The sequence below is a fragment of the Pipistrellus hanaki genome, assembly GCF_964339955.1.
Source record: "Pipistrellus hanaki genome assembly, chromosome: 15".
NCBI lineage: Eukaryota > Metazoa > Chordata > Mammalia > Chiroptera > Vespertilionidae > Pipistrellus > Pipistrellus hanaki.
Genome location: NC_140517.1, coordinates 42202693 through 42227044, shown reverse-complemented (window position 1 = coordinate 42227044; position 24352 = coordinate 42202693). Strand labels below are relative to the sequence as shown.

The 24352-nt window shown below is 40.9% G+C and overlaps 1 protein-coding gene and 1 long non-coding RNA gene across 3 annotated transcripts in view; one reads left to right on the top strand and one right to left on the bottom strand.

Moving 5' to 3' along the window:
• The window catches only part of LOC311609933 (uncharacterized protein), a 45351-nt gene that overhangs the window by 18252 nt on the left and 2747 nt on the right, over positions 1 to 24352 (bottom strand). For both annotated transcript variants that reach the window (XM_084860708.1, XM_084860709.1), the window contains exons 3-7: positions 21690 to 21795; positions 18914 to 19001; positions 16389 to 16515; positions 14905 to 15012; positions 5294 to 9384 (exon numbers count right to left, since the gene is read on the bottom strand). In XM_084860708.1, coding sequence (XP_084716834.1) covers positions 7298 to 9384; positions 14905 to 15012; positions 16389 to 16515; positions 18914 to 19001; positions 21690 to 21721 — 2442 coding nt within the window. In that variant the 5' untranslated portion in view covers positions 21722 to 21795 and the 3' untranslated portion in view covers positions 5294 to 7297. Of the gene's footprint in view, positions 9385 to 14904; positions 15013 to 16388; positions 16516 to 18913; positions 19002 to 21689; positions 21796 to 24352 lie in introns of those variants that run through there.
• On the top strand, positions 1404 to 5255 carry LOC311609991. Its single transcript, XR_014792889.1, has 2 exons — positions 1404 to 4052; positions 4088 to 5255. It is a non-coding gene; the product is annotated as an uncharacterized lncRNA (long non-coding RNA).

The following is a 24352-nucleotide window of genomic DNA, read 5'->3' as shown; positions in this document are numbered from 1 at the left end:
CAGTTCGATTCTAGTCAAGGACACATACCTGGGTTGCAGGCTGGATCCCTGGTCCTGGCCAGGTTGTGTGCAGGAGACAACCAACTGATATGAGACATTGATGTTTCTCTTTTAGTGTCTCTCCCTCCTTTCCACTCTCTCTAAAACAAACAAACAAACAAAAAAACACAATGAAAAAATATTCGGGGGGGGGGGGTTAATGGGGAGATGAGGACACATATATAATACCTTAATCAATAAAGAAATTAAAAAAAAAAAAACCTCAGGTGTGGATTAACAAAAAGATAATCTTAAAAGCAGCAATATAAAAGCAATTACTTATTTACAAGGGAGCTCCTGTAAGACTGTCAGTTGACTTCTCAATAGACACTTTGCAAGCCAGAAGGAATTGGCAAGAAATACTCAAAATGATGAAAAGCAAGGACTTATAACCTAGATCATTCTACCCAGCAAAGCTACATTCAGAGTTGAAGGAGAGATCAAGAGCTTCCCAGAAAATAAAAAGCTAAAGGAGTTCATCACCACCAAACCAGTATTACAAGAAATGTTAAAGGATCTCTCTCTCTCTTTTTAATCCTCACCCAAGGATAGTTTCCCATTGATTTTAGAGAGAATTGAAGAGAGAGGGAAAGACAGAAATATTGATTGGAGAGAAACACATAACCTGGCTGCCTTCTGCACGTGCCCTGACCAGGGCCTGAGTTGGGGAAGAGCCTGCAACTGAGGTAAGTGCCCTTGACCAGAATCAAACCCAGGAACCTTTAGTCTGCAGGCTGATGCTCTATCCACTGAACCAAACTGGCTAGGGCAAAGAGTCTTCTTAAAGAAGAAAAGATTAAAACAAACAAACAAACAAAACAAAACATGAATAAGTCCTAGCCGGTTTGGCTCAGTGGATAGAGCATGAGCTCTTGCACTGAAGAGTTCTAGGTTCAATTCCAGTCAAGGGCACATACCTTAGTTGCAGGTTCAATCCTGTCCTGGTCAGAGTGTGTGCATGATACAACTAACTGATGTGTCCCTCTCACATCAGTGTTTCTCTCTGTGTGTATCTCCCTCTCCTTTTAACTTCCTCTAAAAAATCAATGGAAAAATATCCTTGGATGAGGATTAAGAGCAATCACAAAAAAAACCACGATTAATAAAATGGCAATAAATACTCTTCTATCAACAATTACTTTAAATGGAAATAGGTTAAATGCTTCAATAAAAAATACATATGGAAGTTGAATGGATAATGTGGTCCTTACACATGCTGTTTATACTTCAGATTGAAAGACACAAACTGAAATTAAAGAAAAAAATATCTATACTAATAAAAGGGTAATATGCTAATTAGACCAGACATCTTCCAGACACCCTCTGGACATCTTTCCAGACAAAGCCACGGAGGCAGGGGCTGAGGCAGAGGCAGTTAGGGGAGATTAGGCGACAGCGGAGAGCAGTTAGGGGCAACCAGGCTGGCAGGATTGGCAGTTAGAAGTGATCAGGCTGGCAAGGGAGGGCGGTTAGGAGTCAGCAGTCCCAGATTGCAAGAGGGATGTTCAACTGCCAGTTTAGGCCTGATCCTGCAGGGGTCCTGGAATGGAGAGGATGCAGGCCTGGCTTAGGGACCCCAACCCCTGTGCACAAATTTTGTGCACTGGGCCTCTAGTATTTTATGAAAATGGAAACAAACAAACCAAAAGCTATGTAGCAATACTTATACCAGACAAAACAGACTTTTAAACAAAGGCTATGTAACAAAGAAGGACCCAGACATTTCACTTCTGGGTATTTATTTTTAATGTATTTTTATTGATTTCAGAGAGAGGAAGGGAGAGATAGATAGAAACATCAATGATAAGAGAGAATCACTGATCAGCTGCCTCCTGCATGCCCCCTACTAGGGATCGAGCCTGAACCTGGGCATGTGCCCTTACTGGAACTGAACCTGGGACCCTTCAGTCTGCAGGCTCCATCCACTGAGCCATACCAGCGAGGGCAGGGGTATTTATCTTAAAGAAACCCAAAACACCAAATAAGAAAGATATATACTTCCATATGTTCATTGCAGAATTTTTTACAGTAGCCATGATATGGAAGCAACCTAAGTGTCCATCAATAGATGAATGATAAAGAAGTGTTGCATATATACAATGAAATATGACTCAGTCATAAAAAAGAATAAAATCTTGCTGCCTACAACAATATAGGAGGTAATGTGCTGATTAAAATAAGACAAAGAAAGACAAATGCTATATGATTTACTTATATGTAGCATCTAAAAAACAGAATAAACTAACAAGCAAAACAGAAATACTCATAGAGAAAATTTTAATGGTTTTCAGATGAGTGGTGTTGGAGTAGGTGAAAGGTGAAGGGATTAAGAACTACTATTGGTAGTTACAATAGTCAAGGAGATGTAGTGTACAGCATAGGAAATATCCTATATAATAAAAGACTAATATGCAAATTGTCCGACCAGGAGTTTGACCACTCGCTATGATGTGCACTGACCACAAGAGGGCGGCACGGAACATAGCAGGTGTCAGCAATATGCACTGAAGTGAAGGCACTGCTGGCCCCAATGGGCCCTGACAAGAGCAGGACAGCAGTGGGATGGTGGAGAAGAGCAGGTGCCGCCAGGCCATGGAGGGTGCGAGCAGGGAACCAATTGCCCTGCTCATTGCCCCACAGATGGCAACCAGTGGTGGAGGTGGGGAGCGGAGCTGGCCAGGCAGGGGGGCCAGCCCTGACCAATTGCCCCTGCAGATGGCAACCAGAAGTCAGCAGGCCCTGATCACCCGATTGGGGCTGGGGTCCTGGGCTTGGACGGGGATCTGGGCATGGGTAGAGGCGACCAATCTCCTGTGGCACTAGGGCAGGGGGCTGCAACCTCTTGCCAGCTACCTGGGGGCGGGAGTGACAGGGACGCGAAGGTGCCGTGAGAATGTGGGGTGTCTGCCAAGCTTGCTCTCACTCTCCCTGCTACACCTCCCCTGGAAACCAGGGCTCGCATGCTGGGGAAGCTCCTGCCCTCAGGTTCCAGGCACCCATAAGGAGCCCACCCCACACCCACACAGCCCCTTCCTGGTGAGCCAGGTGCAGCCGCCTGGATGGCAGGGGCCGGTTGGACTCCCCACGGGTTCACGCAGGAACCAGTCTGAGAGGTCAACTGGGAGAGTGTGTGCTGGCTGTCCAGCTTCCGTGTGGTGCCGCTGGGCAGCCCAGAGGCCCATGCTGCGCTCCAGCCTGCAGTGCCTGGCCGCGCTCACTGCATCTGTATGTGGGGACTCAGGCGCTGTGACTTAGGTGGAGGGGGCATGTGGGAAAGGGAGGAAGTGCTGCCCAGGGCCCAGAGGTCAGCTGGGACCTGCCCTTCCATACCAGACGCTCAAGTTTCAATTGTAGGCTGGGCCTAGGGACCACACCTGTGCACGAATTTCATGCACTGGGCCTCTGCAAAAGGACAGATCACTCTAGTAGTCAATAACCTGTAATAGTAAAAAGATAATATGCTAATTAGACCAGATGTCCTTCCTGACGAAGCCGGAGCTGAGGGGAAGCCAGCCCGGGTCCCAAGTGTGTGTGGGCAACCTGGGGGAAGCCAGCCCGGGTCCCAGATGCCTGCTGGCGGCTGGAGGAGGGAAGCCCGAGTCCCAAGTGCTGGAGGGAAGCCAGTGCTGGCAGCTGGGAGGAGGAAGGCCTACACCTGCACAAATTTTTGTGCATCTGGCCTCTAGTCCTATCTAATAAAAGAGTAATATGCAAATTGAGTCACTTCAACACAAGATGGCCACCCCATGTGGTCAAAGATGACCGCCACAAGATGGCTGGCAGGGGAGGGCAGTTGTAGGCAATCAGGCCAGCAGGGGAGGGCAGTTGAGAGGGACCAGGCCTGCAGGGGAGGGCAGTTGGGGGCAACCAGGCCTGCAGGGGAGGGCAGTTGGGGGCAACCAGGCCTGTAGGGGAGGGCAGTTGGGGGTGACCAGGCTGGCAGGGGAGGGCAGTTAGGGGCAATTGGACTGGCAGGGGAGAGGTTAGGGTGATCAGGCTGTCAGGCAGAAGCGGTTAGGAGCAATCCATCAGGCAGGCAGGCAGGCAGGCAGGCGAGAGTTTGGGAGCCAACAGTCCTGGGTTGTGAGAGGGATTCCATAATGGAGAGGGTGCATGCTGGGCTGAGAGACTCCCCCCCACCCCAACCCTGTGCACGAATTTTGTGCACCTGGCCTCTAGGATTGTAATAAGTATGTATCATGTCATATATGTACTAGTTATCAGGGTGGCCACTTAGTAAGTTATATAATGTCTAAATTATTGAGTTGTACACCTAAAGCTAATACAATATTGTGTCACCTTGTAATTAAAAAATATATTTAAAGTAAAAAATAAGAGATATTCCTTTGGGCAGAGTGGAGAAAAGGCATAAATAAATCCTCTTCAGATTCATCTTAGACCGCAATAAAGGAATTTAATTGACTTTATTTTCTAAAACAAATAATGGATATAAAAACACCCAATGACCACATCATTGAGTCATAACATGTGCCTCCTCAAAAACCAATATCTTACTGTCCTGCTGAGCTAATCTGTTCCCCTTTATTCTCTCTCTTCTGTCTTATCACTTTACATGACTGGTGAACATCAGTACATTCCCAGATGCTTATTTTCCAGCTTTCAGTCCCTTTGTGCTCATCAGCTGTGATACTCAAATCTTCAGAACTTACTATGTCAGTTATGGTTAAAAAGAGAAAGAAAAGAAAATCTCCAAATTGTCCTTCTACAAGCAGCTATATTCAACAACTGTTAAGCACTCAATATCTGACCATTATGGGTCTAACCTGTAGATTAACCTAAAATTTATCAATATGAGACTTTAGTCTTACAATTCAATTTTTTTCTTAATGCACTATTTCCTAATGGTGAAAGAAACAAATCTAGAATGTATTCATTCTATAAAACAGCTTTCCTGTCTGTTTGAGACTAAAACCTAGAGACATGACAACCAAATACAATGCATGAATATAAAGAAGATGTTGGTTAGAAAGTAAATAGTGCCCAGCGGTGTGGCTCAGTGCAACAGGTGACGACCCATACACCAAGAGGTCACCAGATCAATTCCCAGTCAGGGTAATGCCCAAGTTGTGGGCTCCATCCCAGTAGGCGGCTGCAGGAGGTAACCAATTGATGTTCCTCTCACATTAATGTTTCTCTCTCTCTCTCTCCTTTCCCCTCTCTCTAAAAATCAATAAAAGAATATATATATATATATATATATATATATATATATATATATATATATATATATATATTTAAAAGAAAGTAAATAGCAATAGGATAAATTATTGGGAGCACTGGAAAATATGAAATAGAAAAGAATATTGGTATTACAGAATTATTGACAATTTTCTTGTATGACCATGGTATTAAATAAGATCATTCTTAATCTAAAAAGGTACATGCTAATGTGTTCAGGAATGAACTATCATGACTTATTTATAAGTCAAGTGCTACATGAATATACACACACATATATTCAGAGAGAAAGCAAATATGGTCAAATGTTAACTATTATTGATTCTAGGTAGAGAAGAGTATATTCATTATACTATTCTTTCAACTTGTCTGAAAATTGCCATAAGATTTTGGGAAAGAATCCTCAAATGTATTTTTTCCTTTGTAATTTCTAATTTATCTTGAAATATGAACAAAGAATTATAATTATTGCCTACTTGTCTGTTGGAATTCATTTCAGGCAAATTATTTCATACCTCTCCCTGGTTCTTCAGGTATATTCCCATCTTAACACTTGCTAAATCCACATTTATTTTCAGTCTTAATGTCTTATGAAGCTTAAGGGATAAATTCTGAATAAAAATCCTCTCAGGTTTTGTTTTACTAAATTTTATCCAGAATGAACTACCTGAAACTCAAATTCTTAAGTGATTATGAAAAGCTTTCCTAAATTTAGTATACCAATGAGCATTCCTCTCTTTAAGAATTCACTAGTAGTAATACTAATGATGAGGATAAGAACAAAAGCTAATATGTATTGAGCATAGACTACATACCGGATACTCTTCTAAGGATTTGATGCATATAAATCCATCCAATCTTTACAAAAGCACAATTAAATAGTTACCATCACCAGCATTTTAAAGATGACTCCCAAAAGGGATAAACATTTTGACCAACATCCCACAGGGAATAAAGAGGTGGAAAAGTGATGACAATCAGTATAATGTGTGCCATGGATAAGGGGCTCCCTAACTTTGTTACAGAAATAATTACATGAATAATAAATATTTGTTATTCAAAACAAAATTTGACAAAGACTGAATAGTGTTAGAAGCCTTCTATACATTTACTAAATGAACTTACTTTGTGTAAATTTTCTATGCTTTTATGGGCGTAAGGAAGTTGTGATTCCCACATTAGTCAAATCTTCCTATAGCATGAACATTCTGCTAATCAGGTGACAAGTTAGGGATTTCTTGTTCCAATTAATCATATCGTAACTTGTGTCAATTTTTATAAGTATGAATGCTGTCTCAGTTATTTCTGGGTAAGGGCAAACTTTTGTTTTTAATTTTCAAACATTCATGAGCTAATTGATACTTATATAAAATGCAACGATGTTATGGCAATATCAAATTGCTATAAATGTTTCCAAACATTTACTCTCATTTTCTGCATTTATCTCCTGATGGACAGATTACCATTTGGGGACTAGTACTAGTCTCTAGACAACAGTTTGAATAGCACCTGACTAAAGGTGTTCCTGCATTCTAACCTAAGGGTTTCTCATGCGGATTAGTTCTCTGATGTATTCTAAGATGCTGATCACATCTGTAAACCTTTCTGCATTCCTTACATTTATAAGACTTCGCAGCAGTATTCTCCTCTATGCAGAGCAAGAACTGAATTAAATTTCCATTCTTCCCTAATTCCTTGAAGTATCTCTTTTAAATATAAATCCTCCAATGCTTATCAGACTCTGTGTCATGAGTAAAGATTCATTCCTTTCATTTAAATAATTTCAAATCAATATAAATTGATCTTCAATAAGATTGTGCAGAAGTCTAAACGCCTTTTCATACTCCTTATATTTAAAATATTTCTTACTAGTACAAATTTTCTAATATCAAATTTTCCATACACATGTAAGGCTTTTGGACATCCCTTAGATTAATAAGTTTTCTCTAGAATAAGATTTCTGTTTAAATTGTCCATACACACACACACACACACACACACACACACACAAAAATGTTTTCACATCTCTTCAATCATAATTTCTCCAATAGCAATTGTTTCAATTGAGTAAGTTGACCATATAAAGACTTTCCCATTCTTTATATTCATGGAATTTATCATTACTATAAGTTCTATCATGTTGAACAAGACCTGAGCCCTGAGTAAATCTTCCTAAATTCCTTACATCATAAGATTTCTCACTGGTATGAAATGTCTGATGAACACTAAGTTGATACCTACTATCAAAGGCCTGCCCACAGTCTTTATATTCATAGGATTTCTCACCAATATGGACTTTCTCATGTTTAACAAGACTTGAACCCCAACTAAAGGCTTTCCAACATTTGTTACACTTAAAAGGTTTCTCACGGGTATGAATTTTCTGATGTTTAGTAAGGTGATCAGCACGACTAAAAGCCTTTCCACAATCTTTGCATTCATAGGGCTTCTCACCTGTATGAATTCTCTCATGTTGAATAAGACTTGAACCACAAATAAAGCTCTTCCCACATTCCTTACACTTGTAGGGTTTCTCTCCAGTATGAAATATATGATGTCGAGTAAGCTGATACCCCCAACAAAAAGCCATTCCACATACTTTACATTCATAAGGTTTCTTTCCAGTATGAATTTTCTGATGTTCAGTAAGTTGGTAGCCACGACAAAATGCTTTCCCACATTCTTTACATTTATAAGGTCTCTCACCTGAATGAATGATCTTATGTTTAGCAAGACTTGAGCCCCAAAAAAAGGCCTTTCCACATTTCTTACATTCATAAGATTTCACACCAATATGGATTTTCTGATGTTGAGTAAGGTGACAGCGACGACTAAAGGTCTTTCCACATTCTTTACATGCATAGGGCTTCTTATCACTATGGATTCTCTCATGTTTAACAAGACTTGAACCACAATTAAAGGTCTTCCCACATTCCTTACATTCATAGGGTTTCTCCCCAGTATGAAATATCTGGTGTCGAGCAAGTTGATACCCACTACCAAAGACTTTCCCACAGTCTTTACATTCATAGGATTTCTCACTAGTATGGACTCTCCCATGTTTAACAAGACTTGAACCCCAGCTAAAGGCTTTCCCACATTCCTTACATTCAAAAGGTTTCTCACCGGTATGAATTTTCTGATGTTGAGCAAGGTGATAGCCACGACTAAAAGCCTTTCCACAATCTTTGCATACATAGGGCTTCTCACCTGTATGAATTCTCTCATGTTGAGCAAGACTTGAACCACAATTAAAGCTCTTCCCACATTCCTTACACTCGTAGGGTTTCTCTCCAGTATGAAACATGTGATGTCGAGTAAGCTGATACCCCCAACAAAAAGCCATTCCACATACTTTACATTCATAAGGTTTCTTTCCAGTATGAATTTTCTGATGCTGAGTAAGTTGGTAGCCACGACTGAATGCTTTCCCACAATCTTTACATTTATAAGGTTTCTCACCTGAATGAATGATCTCATGTTTAGCAAGGCTTGAGCCCCCAAAAAAGGCCTTTCCACATTCCTTACATTCATAAGATTTCACACCAATATGAATTTTCTGATGTTGAGTAAGGTGATAGCCACGACTAAAGGTCTTTCCACATTCTTTACATGCATAGGGCTTCTCCCCACTATGGATTCTCTCATGTTTAACAAGACTTGATCCCCAACTAAAAGTCTTCCCACATTCCTTACATTTGTAGGGTTTCTCACCAGTATGAAATCTCTGGTGCACAGTGAGTTGATAGGCACTAAAAAAGTCTTTACTACATTCTTTACATTCAAAGTGTTTTTCAGCTGTATGAGTTCTCTCCTGTTGAACAAGTTTTGAACCATGACTACAAGTCTTCCCACATTCCTTATAAATGTCGGGTTTCTCTGGATTAAGTCTTTGATGTGCAATAAGAGATTTACTTTTTTGGTAAGTGGGCATTTTTTCATAACTGATTACCATTTGACTAAAGTATTCCTCTTGATGTTCCTGTAGTCCATCAAATTTGCTTTCGCACTTCCAATTATTATTGAAAATGGATTCCTCAAGATCAAGGGTTTTACTTCTTTCCTTTTCTGCCCATTGAGAAAAACTTATTTCGGAAATGTTCTTTTCTAAAAAGCTATTTTTGGTCTCATAAGTTGACTCCAAATCTAAAAGAAAACAGGAAAACCATACATTTTATTTCCTCTACCAGAAAAATGCCCTTTACAGTAAAAATAAAAGATGAATTGAAATAATACCTATAAGTGAACTGGATTAGTAGACTTACTAAACTCCTAAGCATCAAGTCTCTTCTCATAAAATTAAATTTTGACTTTTCAGTTCTTGTAATCTTAATGTTCTGATTTGACAGTTTTCTGGAGAATTTGACAAAAAAATCACTTTAACAAGTCCCTCTTTCTATACAGATGATTCCTTAAACCAAATGTGTCCTTGTATCAGTGAAGCCCTTCTGTGCACAGGTGTGATTCCAGCCAAACTTTTAATGACTGTGTAAAGGCTGACATGATTAACTGGATTCTAGAAAATCTTCACATTTAAAAACCACTTTAAGCTAGATAATTCTCCCTCACAGGAATTTTTCTGAGTGGTTAGTGTTGGGCTAGAAAGTAGACAAAATCTTGCAGTTTGAGCAGTTATTAAGTTCCAAGGTTCTACTGCATTTCCAAACAACAGGTGAAATGAAACTAACTACAGCTGTAATACAACCACCCAGCTCAAATCCTGATACACTAAAAGAGGTTAGCCATCAGTGGTCATGTGGGAAGTTTAGAGCAAAGAAAGATGTTAAAATCTAGAAACAAGAAATAAACTAAAAGTAATGATAGTTACCACCCAGTCCCAGCTCAGCTCCAAGCTTGGAACACAGTTTTGTACAACTTAGCATCAACAAATAGTTCAATTAAGTTTGAATAGCCAGATAAGGGCTTGCATTATAATTACTTAGTACTTGAATGTTTTTTGTAAGGCTTACCAGAGTTTATAAATGAATATAGGTTTAACTTCTTGTTGGATGTTTTTTAAAAAATCATTGAGAACCCAAAAACACTTTTGTTTATATGGGTTATGTCTTTTTACAATAAATCATTGAATGTTAACAGATTTCATGAAACATAATTACATTTTCCAAAATAAAACAAGTGGATTCTCATATTTGCTTCTGCATTTAATCTGAGGCAATGCTATTTTGGTTAAGTACATGAAGAATCCAATCTTCCACAGATATGCAGTTGCAAAATGGAATAATCTATAATAATAAAAGCATAATATGCAAATCGACTGAATGACCATACAGCCTTCCAGGTGACCATGCTATGACATGCATTGGTGCCAGGCCAGTCAAGGCAGGTGCGATGTGATTGGTCAGGGGGCCCTGTCATTGCAACATGATCACCCCGCAGAGGAAGGCCCAGGCCACAGGCCAGTGATATGTGACAGGTGTGTGAAGCGGGCCAGCGATTGCCCCACAGAGGCAGGCCCAGGCCAGCCAAGCAATCGCACCCCATACCTGCCACCCACAGAGGGAGGTGCATGGTGGCAGGGAAAGGGGGACAGTGCTGAACAGATGGTAAGCAGTGGCAGTGGTGGGAGTGGGGCTAGCTAGTGGCAGCCTGAGGAAGGCAAGTCCCAATAGGCCCTGATCACTGGCCAGGCCAAGGGGCCCTCCCTGAGGGGTCCCAGATTGCGAGAGGATGTAGGCAGGGCTGAGGGACACCCCTCCTCCCCTCCATGCATGAATTTTGTGCACCAGCCTCTAGTATTTTATAAACCTGTTCAGGTAATTGTGGATGTGTTTCTTTGATATTACAGTAAAACTTGAGAAGTGATAGTTCTTTAAAAGTTAATTACAATGTGGAATATGCAACTATACCCAGGAACTTTTCATACTATGTTACATTAAAATCTGCCCTAGCTGGTTTGGCTCAGTGAGTAGAGCCTGTGGATTGAAGGGTCCCAGGTTGGATTCTGGCCAAGGGCACATGCCTGGGTTGCAGGCTCGATCCCCAGTGTGGGTGTGCGAGAGGCAGCTAATCAATGATTCTCTCTCATCATTGGTGTTTCTATCTCTCTCTCTATCCCTTCCTCTCTGAAATCAATAAAAAATATATATTTTTAAAAATCCATTACAATTTGAATGACCTTTTATCTATGCATAATTTTGAAAGATCACATACTGGTCACTTGAAAAACAGTGGTTCACTGCGTTGTGCAGATCTTTGAGAATTTTATATATTTCATTATACACTATCAAAAAATCACATGGTAATATTACCACCTATCTCATTAGGGGAAAAACAGTATTGAAAAGCTCAAAATGGAGGATATAAATTTCATACAATTCTAATTTTTTACTTGAAAGTTTGAATTCTATTGTTGGCAGCAAATAGTTGTTCTTGAAATGACAGGCTCACTTGCAAGAAAATTTTTCCAACTACCTAAATCTGGATAACCATAGTGTGTGTGTTCGTCAGTCTTTCAAGAAAAAAATGGCGCTCCATAAAAAATGGCGAGTTTCACTCACAATTCAAACAATTGCACACGTGGTTTTCCTCAACACCATCATCACACTTTGGTATGCAACAGAGAAGCTTAAGAAATACTTCCTATTTTATCACATAAAATATTAATGCACACTAAAGGATCAAGATGTAATGAAATAAAACCCAGAGTAGGGTACTGAATGTCAGTGTGAGGGGGTTCCACTACAAAAAGGATTGTCCCATGAAGAAAGTCAGAATGCGCCGAGACCGGTTTGGCTCAATGGATAGAGCGTCGGCTTGGGGACTGACGGGTCCGGGGTTCGATTCCGGTCAAGGGCATGTACCTTGGTTGAGGGCATATCCCCAGTAGGGGGTGTGCAAGAGGTGGCTGATCGATGACTCTCTCTCATCGATGTTTCTAACTCTCTATCTCTCTCCCTTTCTCTCTGTACAAAATCAATAAAATATATTTAAAAAGAAAAGAAAAGAAAAGAAAGTCAGAATGCAAGCAGGAGAAGGGTGTCAGTGTGTGACCCGCCATGGGCTGCCAGAGCCCACCGAGGATGAGATGGCGATCATATGATTAAGGTGGTGGTGGAAATGGAAGGCTGGTTACATATAGAGAGTTTGATCAAGTAAGTAAATATATTAAGGATAATGGAAGCCAGGTTTTTCCACTGTTAGAGAAGGGAGTTGGAGGTGAGGAAAGTGAGTAAGTTAAAATGAAACCTGTAGTGTTGAATTGGAATTGGAGATATCTGTGTGAACTCAAGATTTTCAATATATAGAAGTAAATGTGTGTGCATGTATATGTATATGTAGTATATAAGTATATTCCCTAGTCCTGTCCACTGAGGGGGTATGGGTACAGCCATCTCTCAGCAGCAATGAGGAAACCTAGTACCCAGATTTTGGCTTCTAAATACCACTCTGGACTAAAAGGAACCACCTTAAAGTGGTGGTTGATATTAAAGCTACAACAGGGAAAGTGTCAGAAATAAGGAAGTGTTGGAGATATGTCAGAGGACACAGAAGCCCCATGACAGGGTTCCCAGTGGTTAAATCTGGAAGAAGCTCAAATATTTTGAGCTTAAAAATAAATAATGGGAAGAGCATATTACAACCCACTGACTAGAAATCCAATATATAAATAAAAGGAAGTTTGAAGGGGAATACATAGTCTCAAAGTCCTTCCCACAAAATACTCATTAAAGGAAAAAAGATTAACTTTACATGAAGGAAGCCGGCAGATACAACCTTAATCAACTGCTCAGAGGAAGCATCAGCAGTAATGACAAATCATTTGCACTACCTGACAGGATGCAAGGAGAATGCTGCATCAATTCTGTGCTATTTCTGCCAAAATGCAGAAATAACCTAAATCTAATCGTGAGGAAAAAGCAGACACACCCACACTGAGGAGCACTGTGCCAAACATTGGCCTGTAATGATCAGCAGCAGCAAGAGATGCAAGTCACGGAAAGACACTGAAAATGTTTCAGAGTGAAAGAGACTAAACAGCTCAAATTCCTAAAACAATGACAAAACTGTATTATCTGACCCCGGCCCATCTCCTGACTAATTTCTTAGTACATACTCCCCTGCCGATTCTGTTCTGGCCTTACAGGCTCTCCAATGAAGCTCCTTTCCAACCACAGGGCCTTTGCATTTGCTGTTGACTGTGATTGGCATAGTCCTCCCCCCGTATAGTCACATAATTTGATCCCAGGCTTTGTGTGTCTATTCAAGAAAACTTTCCCTAACCACCTTATGTGAATTATACTTATGAATTCCCATCATTTTCTGTTCTCTGTCATTTACCTCTGTCATTTTCTGTTCTCTGTCATTCCTCTAAAAACATAGGATTGTATTTATACATGTATTTATTTATTTACTTAACTTTATTTCTCCCTGACTACATAAATTGCATGAGAATGGATAGTTATCTTGTTCATGATGGTGTAATGCCTGGCCAGGGATGCAAATATTCAAAATATTTGCATCCCTGGCTGGTGTTCCTCAGTGGTTAGTGATGGTCTGAGCAGAAGAGGGTTGTGGGTTCTGTTCTTGGTCAAGAGCATGTACTTGGGTTACAGATTCGCTCCCTGGCCCCAGTCCAGGAGCATGCGGGAAGCAACCAATCAATGATGTTTCTCTTTCTCTCTCCGCTTTTCCTCCTTTCTACTCTGTAAAAATTAATGGAAAAAATATCCTTGGTTGAGGATTAACAAAACAAACAAACAAAAAATTGCAGACTTGCCCTAACCGGTTTGGCTCAGTGGATAGAGCATCAGCCTGCGGACTCAAGGGTCCTGAGTTCGATTCTGGTCAAAGGCATGTACCTTGGTTGCGGGCACATCCACAGTGGGAAGTGTGCAAGAGGCAGCTGATTGATGTTTCTCTCATTGATGTTTCTAACTCTCTATCCCTCTCCCTTCCTCTCTGTAAAAAATCAATAAAATATATTTTTTTTAATTAAAGAAAAATTGCAGACTTTATGAATGAATGCATATATTTGCTCACAAACACAAAAGAGCTGGAAAGGTGATGAATCCAACATATAAGCCAAATGGTTACACTGCAAACAAAACAAAAGCACATCCTCTTCACTGAAACCGAAGGGAAACATGAGAAGAAAACAAGGAGGGTGGGAATGAGATCAAGACAAAGTTCTTTTGGAGCTCAAACTCAGACTTCAATTTCCTCCCGGTGATGGGCCTTCACTCTACGGGCCGTGGTGCTGTACAGGGACCTTCCAAAGCATCACCCCGGATGTTCCCGCTCCTCCTCCTCTGTGGCCTGTGCGGGCGTGTCCTGCACTGTTAGTTCCCTCCTGTCTGCCTTCCTGGGTCAAAACTTCTTGGCCCTCCCCTCGCACCTCCAGGGCTCTCCTCCTTGCTCCAATAGTGTTGCCACATGTGCCTACTCTAAGCTAAAATATTTGGTTAACTGTCATAAAGTAAAGGTTAAAATAATGTTGGTAAAGACCTCAGAGAAGAGAGGATGATGGGAATAAAGACCATGATATCACATAGATAGGAAAATGATCAGGCTCCATCCCTAAAACAAACAGATATAGTCTCTGGAGCCAGACTTCCTCTGTTCAATTGCTGCCACTGCCTCCCACCACCCATGTGACCTTAGAAAGCCACTTACACTATCTGTGCCTCAGATAAAAATAGCACCCACCTGTGCCCTGGCTGGTATGGCTCATTTGGTTGGGTGTTGTCCCATGCACCGAAAGGTCGTCAGTTCGATTCCTGATCAGAGCACATGCCCAGGTTTCGGGTTTGATACCTGTTGGGGTGTGTACAGGATCAATTGATGTTTCTCTCGTATCCATGTCTTTCTCTCTCTCTTTCTCTCTCTCTCTCTCATTCTCCTTTTCTCTCCTTCTCCTTTCCCCACTCTCTAAAAAATCAATGAAAACATATTAAAAATAAGACAGTACCTACCTCCTGGGGACATTGTGAAAGTTAAGTAAGTTAATATATGTATTCTAGTTTATAGTAAGTACAGTGTTAACTGTTAATATTATTGTTATGTTACTTTGCTAAGAGGAAAACAAGAAGTTTCATGAGACATTTTAGGAGTTAGCTCAGATCGTAACTTTTTACTCTAAACTTGTTGTTAAGAAATGCATTTGCTTGGTAAGAAATGAACTCTGTTCATTCAGACCAGCCCTAGCTAAAGTGAAGAGGCTCTTTTGAAAGTCAGAGTGCATCAGGCCCCTGTTCCTGGCTGTACGACCTCCATGTGGGTCAGAAAAGAACACAGCAGGGCTTAAGGCGTGTAAATGTCACCGAGGGGTCTTGTCCTGCAGGTCTGGGGCAGGACCTGACAAGCTGCATTTCTAACCAGCCCAGAAGAAGCTCAGTTACTTCTTTGTGTAACACTTAACAATGAAAAAGTTAAAACAGCCCTAACCAGTTTGGCTCAGTGGGCAGAGAGTCAGCCTTTGGAATGAAGGGTCTCAGGTTCGATTCTGGTCAAGGGCATATACCTTAGTTGCAGGCACATCCCCAGTAGGGGGTGTGCAGGAGGCAACTGATTGATGTTTCCCTGTCATCGATACTTCTAACTCTCTCTCTCTCTCCCTTCCTCCCAGTAAAAAAATCAAATATATATATATATATATATATATATATATATATGCACATATATTTAAAACCCCATGTAAACCAAGTCACTGAGAAAACAATATACATCCTGCCCCTCACCTAAACTAACGAAATTGCATATCATAATCTGGGCCCTGCCTTCTTCCTCACTAATGACTGATACTCTGTATTTTCTCCTTCACTACTTTGCTCTGGCCTTCTTATGGTTCCTCAAACAAAAGAACCACACTTTGAGTAGCAAGAACACAGATCATTTATAGAAATGTGGTTATGAAATAAATGCCCCGTAACACAAATCTAGCTCTTCGGTCATTAGAGAGGAGAAGCCATCCTTTGCAGGAAGGATCGGAGGAAGGTGTGAAGCTTGCTGAGGGGCGGGAAGACCAAGGTGCTCCATGAACCCATTTCTAACCCAACAAACACCAAACCATTCCTGTGAGAACAGGAAGAAGAAATCCATCTGGTCTCTTCAGAGACAGCCCTGCGATTCCCATGAAGAAAGCGGATGTTGCAGAGAGGAGATTCTAGATTATTTCAGGCAGATGACCTTACCCACTGAAATCAGGTTACTGTAGTTCTCCAACATCACATCCGTGTATAAGTCCCTCTGGGCTGGGCTCAGGCACTCCCACTCCTCCTGAGAGAAGTTGATGGCCACATCACTGAACGTCACCAACCCCTAAAACCAAAAATCCACACGCTACTTATGAAATTAAAGAATTTAAGAAAGTATTTCCAAGAGGGGAAAAAACATTGTGAAGGATAAACTGCAAGGAGAGAAAAATATGACAATGAAGGAGGCTTGAAGCTTGTGATACATACAGTTAGGAAAAGTAAGGAAATTAGTATGATTAAAGCAGTGTGTCTACATGTTTTAGAAGAATCCTGATGGAGCAGAAAAAACTTCCTGGATACTGTGAGATAACTCAGTTCTCCAGACCTGTCTGATAATATACTTAAAAATCCCAGCTTCTCGCCGGGACCGGTTTGGCTCAATGGATAGAGCACATGTGTCAAACACAAGGCCCGCGGGCCAAATCCAGCCCGCCAGGCCTTGCAATGTGGCCCGCACCGCGCTGTCATCACTGCACTCCGCTGTCAGTTTATGACATTGTCAGTTTATGACTGTTCAGTAAACCATTCAGCCCGCGATTTAGGCTGGATTTTAGATTTTGGCCTCTTCTCTGATTGAGTTCGACACCCCTAGGATAGAGCGTCGGCTTGGGGACTAAAGGGTCCCGGGTTCGATTCCGATCAAGGGCATGTACCTTGGTTGCGGGCATATCCCCAGTAGGGGGTGTGCAAGAGGCAGCTGATCGATGACTCTCTCTCATTGATGTTTCTAACTCTCTATCTCTCTCCCTTCCTTTCTGTATAAAATCAATAAAATATATTTAAAAAAAAAAAAATCCCAGCTTCTCTTCTATTCAAGAAAAATAGTGGAGGGGAGAAAGGGAGGCTTATGGGTATACATACACATACCCTGCTATGTGCCTGCCTCATAAATTCTTTATAAATGTGAGCTGTCATACCATCTTGTCCCTTTAAGGAATATGGGGGAAGAGGGGGAAGAGGAGAGGCATGAAATTTTCCCCAAAAAACACACTATAAAGTCTCTATTTCAGAAATATAATTTCCATTAAAATTATCATTAAGCCTCAAATAAATCATTCTATTAGATTTCATTAGAAGAATTGTTTCTTACTATGATGAATACATAAAATGGGTTATTAGCTATAATTCAGTTCATCATTTGGATATATTAGATTAATAACTTTATTATGTTACATATTGAGGTTAAACAAAATTTCTAAATATTTTCCTTAATTCTTGGAATCATACTTAAAACTCTGGATCATCTTTTCTTTGGTAAATTTTTTTTAAATGCATTTTTATGGATTTCATAGAGCAAGGGAGAGGGAGCGATAGAAACATCAATGATGACAGAGAATCATTGATGTGTTTCCTACAAGTCCCCCACTGGGGACTGAGCCCGCAATCCGGGCATGTGCCCTGACCAGGAGTCCAATGGCGACCTCCTGGCTCACAGGTTGGCACTCAACCGCTGAGCCACACCTGAGGGGCTGGCTCATCTTGTTATCATTAACCACCCATCACTTAACACCTTCCTTGTTCCCGAGTTGGAGGATACTGTGCCTAACAGATGTCACCAAGGCCTGCATGTCCTGGTCAATGACAGAATGGACTTTGGTACCGGTGTTCATCAATTAGGGGATCCCTGGAAAGAACCACTCACTGCCCCTCTAATCCTGAAAAGCCTTGCAAAGCATGATTGCACATAAACTTAGGCTGAGACCAAGAAATCCCAAATCCCACCTGAACCTTCTGGAAAACTCAGGTCTGTGAGGAAGTTCCAAGCTCTCCTGTGTGGTCCACTGGGACCCTCCTCACTACCTCATCACACCACAGACTTGACGAGGGGATGAGAGATTCTGATAAGGGAGATGGTGCAGGCCTGGTGGCACGAGGGTGGAGAGATAACCAAGGGCACCGCCGGACAGCCTGCCACGGACACGCCACGGACACACCAAAGCTCTTCCCAGGACATGCCACCGAAGCTGCCTTCTCAGTGGCCGTCCAGCGGGCGGGAACAGTATCCTGCCTGGCTTCTTTCCTGGCTCCTGCCTACCAGCATCTTAGCAGGAAAGGGAAAACTGTCATTTCCAAAATGTCTAAAGTCTTTCATTCTCTCCTCTTATATAAATCTCATCTGTGCTTTGATAGATAAAATCCATCTACTCTTGGTTTCTCCTTTTAGACAAGTAAGAGAGCTATTCTTTGACAGAAGCTCAAGTACTTTCCACAAAAGACTCCATTCCTTTCCTTTGACAGAAGACGGAGCCTGCAGGAGGTGGTGAGTGAGGTGATGGCTGACTGGAAAAGGCACCTGGGGAGGGATGGAGGGTATCTGGCAGCACCTTTCACTGGAATAGGAGGAACTGAGAGGCGGCTCAGGGATGGGGTTCTGTTAGGTAGAAGGCTTTAGTACAATTAAGGGAAAGATTCACATGAGCTAAAAATCACTGCATTCCAAGTTGAGAGAAATACCAACTTACGTCAGCCATGGTTCTATAATTGCAAGAACTGATTAGTGCTCCGTGGTGATCTTCTATTGGCGAAGCACAGAGTCCAGAGAAGCCAGCGCTGGGGAAGGAAAAGGAAGCTTTAGACCAGGTGGGCTTAACTGATCCCATCATGACTCAAATGAATCCACACCCCACACACCTCATGTGGAATTTACACTCTCACCTAAAATCTGAGGGCCTTCAGCAGAAAGGTTTCTTTCACAGCCCAATTCTGGAGATGCTGCTATGAGTCTGAGATCGGACCACTCAGTCCTCCCCAGATCAGATCTTCCGCCCTCCATTCCCACCTATCAGGACTGAGAATGGCCAACATGGTCCAAGACTAGAACACTCCATGGGCTTAGGACTTCAGAAAATTGGTCAAGACATAGGAGCAGACAGGATATACAAACAATTGCTCAGGTAATTGCCTGTGCCCAGCAATGTGACTTAATACACTCAGAGCATCTATGCAATGGAACACTATGAAACAATGCTAAGTTGGGGAAAATAATCAAGATCTATTATCAATAGAAAAAAAATATGTTACATGAAGCATATAGTATAACTACATTTGTCAGACATCAATAGATAAAAAAATGTCTGGAAAGTTATATAGCTATGTATAATAATGTAGTATGACCATAATGACCTTCTGGTTTAGGTATTCTGCATAATTATTGTAACGGTGGCCATGCATTATACCTAACTATATGATTTCTCTCCCTAGAAAAAATGGCTGAAATTCACAAAGAAATCTCAAGGATATATTGAGAGGTTTTGATCCTGCTACTTTTCATGTCTTCTGACAAATGGGTTTATTTTTTTAGACATGATACCCTCCAGGGAGCTGCTGAATCACCTGATCTTATAGCCTTACTTTGCAACTAATATTAGCAGGATAAAAACTATATAGTATAAAATCACCGGCTATATCCCATCTGCCTCCACAAAGTTGGTATGACTTAATAGTCATACTATTGCCTCCTTCCAGGTTATCTGAATTGCATATCGGCCTTTGTTGCTGACTGCCCTACTTATTCCTAAACATATTTTGTCTTTCTTATCCTTTCTTATCCTTATCTTATCCATAGGTAACAACTATGTCTTTTAGTCATTATATTACTGCCCAAGTATTATTATCTCAGGGTCTTATATTTGGGACACATTTTAACCCAAAATTCCAGATAGAAATGTATCCTTAAATAGCTAGGGAAATATACAAGATGTATACATAAGAATAGTCAACCAAAAGTCATTTATGATAACCACGAATTAGAAACTATGAAATACTGGGCAAAGGGTGAATAAATAATGGCCCATTCTACCTTCACAGTTGTGAAGGTAATGGGCCACATTAATTGATGAAGAAAAACACACACAGTTAATTTCTTAGTGAGGCAAGCAGGTTTTTAAAAAGATACATATTGTGTGAAGTGTATGTGAAATTAAGATAAAGACTGATGTCAGACTTGAACTTGATAGTTACCAATTTCTCAACACCTCTGTTGAGAAATTCAATAAAAGAGGGGTAAAAGGTGTTTACCACGAATGGCTGCATTGAAGAGTAAGAAAGATCACATAAAATGGTATACAATAATTGCTTAATGTACGTTGTAGCCATTACTAGTGAAAATGAAAAAGATTATTTCTTATTACATTGTAATAATGTGAGAAAGTTAATGTAAAAAAGTTAATGCCATTCTTGTAATTTTTCTCTTGATAAAATCTGTACTTCTCAGGCCTGCTTTCTTACAATTCTAAATTTCACAGCCCAGCTCTAAGCCTGCTATTCTTCCTGAACAAGGTGAACAAAGCAGGCTCTTAAAGATACAGGAAAAAAAAAAAAATATTGCCTCCTTCCAGAAGCTGCAGATGGAGAGACAAAATTAGGCACTGCAAAGCTGGCTCAGAAAATATAACCCAGTGAGGTATCAATCTGGGAACATTAACCAGAGGCTCAACTGGGTTGTTCTGTGCAAATTGGTGGCTTATTTGAATACTTAAATCTATAACCTCCTTATTCAACCTCCTGGTACTAGTATCTGTCCTTGGAAATATTATTTGTAAAATAGATTTTTGTAAGACATTAGAGACTGTCACTATTCTCTGTGGAAGTAACCTTTCAATTCATCTTCATTGCCCAGGCAATCATTTTCTAAATAGCATTTCTATATTCCTAAACGTTGTAAATACTTGAAAATGTTCAAATAAGGAAAGGATCACTGACACTTCCCTCTTCTTTCTACATACTCAAGATTAAATAAACATTAAAATAAAAGCCATGTCGGGGTTTATTTAATGGCTAAAACATATTTTAAGCAATTATTGTACACCATTTTATATGATCTTTCTTACTTAATCTTCAGTGTAACCACCTGTTACATTTCTTACCCCTCTTTTATTTCATTTCCAACTAAAAGCTAGAGAGTCTTCAACTCAATTGTATCACCAGTTAATGTGACTTTATTCTGTAGAAGCAAAACCAGACACACAAGCTTGTAGGAAAACAAACAAGCAAAACGCACACACACTGGAATACCAACAATGAGCAGGAGGATATAATTTTTTACCTCAGTCTCTATGATTCCTGGATTCATAAATTGTTTTGTCACAAACCTGTATTAATTCCATAATCGAAGCCATAAAGCTTATTTCCAAATGTAAAATATTGAGTGACAGGAAAGGGGTAAATTGCAGTCATTAAGAAAACTAAACAAACAGCCCAACACTGAAACTCAGTGGGCCTGAAACAAATCACACCTACCTGCTCCGGAACATCCTGGCGCTGTGGCTCATCACCGCAGTGAGACACTGTCACTGTCAGGGTTCTCCCGTCAGTGAACGCAAGGTATGTAAGTCACCTTCAAAGTCTGAGGAAGAAAATGCATACACATCAGCAGAAACACAACAAAAACATACCTATTTGGTACAAAGTAGATGCTGGACCAGTGTGGCTACACCTAACTTCTTCACCGAATGCAAGATGAAAACAAAATTTTGGATACGATCCTTGAAAAACGTCTTTCAAAGTCCTCTTTTCTAATGGAATTCATATAGCGCTCCTAATAATTGAGTGCTTTTGTTCATAACTTTAACTTTTGCTTAATATTATCACTTACATTTTTCCTTTTTTTGATTCTTTATAAACATAATTAGGTGAATATTATTCTACCACAAGAAATACTGAAATTTACCTGTCTCCATTATCACTGGACACTAATTTTCTGTAAGTTCCTTCCCAGCTCTTATATCGTCTTACTCCAGATCAATGGAGCTAGATATTTTGTGAGTCATGTGCACCGGATAACTTCATTAAGTTATAGACATTGTGCCCACTTCAAAAATTTACAAATATTTGCCAAAATTCTCTCTCAATTTCAAGCGGTTTGTGGTCATCTGAAATAAGAAGACCTGTAGCAAAGACCTACTCTTTCCTCCTATTTACCTTACCATTTGAGCATCTGGTCACATTTTTAAACTTGCAAGTACCCACCAAAATCATCTTCATGTTTTCTTCATATGTTGATCTATAAGGAGTTGATTGGGAAAGATCCAGAATCACCACATAACAGCAACTCTTAATATTTACCAAGCCTGTATCACGAGGCAGGCACTGTTCTAAGGAGCTTTACACATATTCACTCACCTCACATCATTACAACCCCACAAGGTAGGTATTTTTTGGTCCTGATTTTGTTGATGTGGCACAGAGAGCCAGAATTATTTGTCTAAGCTCACGCAGCCAGGAACAGCAGAGCCACGATTTGAATCCAGGAGCTCTAGATCCATAGCCTTACTCTTTTATATATATATATATATATATATATATATATATATATATATATATATATATATATTTTATTGATTTTTTACAGAGAGGAGGACAGAGAGATAGAGAACTAGAAAGGTCGATGAGAGAGAAACACCGACCAGCTGCCTCTTGCCCACCCCCTACCGGGGATGTGCCCGCAACCAATGTACATGCCCTTGACCGGAATCGAACCCGGGACCTTTCAGTCCGCAGACCGACGCTCTACCACTGAGCCAAACCGGTTTTGGCCATAGCCTTACTCAGTACTTACCACACACAGTACTGCCTGCCTCTCACAACCTACACAAAGTTGGACCTGAAACAACTTATGCTTAGCAATGTTAGATTTCTACTCAAAGATTATCTGAAAGTCTCCGCCCTTGTTGGTACACACTGCAAAGCCCTATGCCCCAAGCTCAAAGCACATCACTGCTCCTAAAGGCATTACAACATGGAAATTTTAAAAATATATATTTTTATTGATTTCAGAGAGGAAGGGAAAGGGAAAGAGAGATAGAAATATCGATGATGAGAAACATTGATAGGCTGCCTCCTGCACACCCCCTGCTGGGGATCAAGCCTACAACCTGGGCATGTGCCTAACAGGGATTTGAACTGTGACCTCCTGGTTCATAGGCCCATCCTCAACCACTGAGCCACACTGGCCGGGCACAACATTGGAATTTATTAACCAAAACTAACAATTGCGGGAAGCCATGTTCCGTGGGGCCCGAGGGCAAGGATGGAGCATAGGGTAGGGACGCCTACCTGCTCTCCCCTAAGCCTTCAGGGTCACCTAGGGACAGGGCAGACCATAGCCCCATTGTTAGAGAGTGCGCCTGATGCACGACTTATCTGGATGTTCTCAGCTAGGCTGTTCTCAATGATGTCTAACCAGACGCTTGCTCTATGTATCTTTTCCAAGAATGTCTTAAGGAGCTGTCGGGCGGCCTTGTCCTGGGAAAGGGGCACTTGGAGAAATGCCCAGAAAAGCCGCATAAATGTACGCTTGCAACTAGTAAAGTTGCTGCAGTCTCATCATGGACTAGCAGTCCTCCTGAAGCCCCGCTTTCTCTTGTCTTTATTTCTCTTAAAACCTCCTAGCCCTACCTCCAGGACCTGTGATGCCGGCTGGATCCGGTAAACAATTCCCTGTTCCCTTGCCTTGAGTTTTGAAACTCATGACTGTGGAAAAGATAAAAAATAGTTTATCTGCCGAAACCGGTTTGGCTCAGTGGATAGAGCGTTGGCCTGTGGACTGGAAGGTCCCGGGTTCGATTCCAGTCAAGGCATGTACCTTGCTTGTGGGCACATCCCTGGTAGGGGGTGTGCAGGAGGCAGCCATGTTTCTCTCTCATCTTCATTTCTAGCTCTCTATCCCTCTCCCTTCCTCTCTGTAAAAAATTAATAAAATATATATTTTTAAAAATAGTTTATCTACCTGAATATTAACCTCTCCAAGTAATCATAAGCTAAAATAAAGCTCTAACAGTTACCTCCATGAGGCATATTTCTTTTTTGTCTGTTCCTTTGTTTTTTTGCTAATCTTCACCCTAGGATAGTTTTCCATTGATTTTTGGAGAGAGTGGAAGAGAGAGAGACAGAGAGATAAAAAC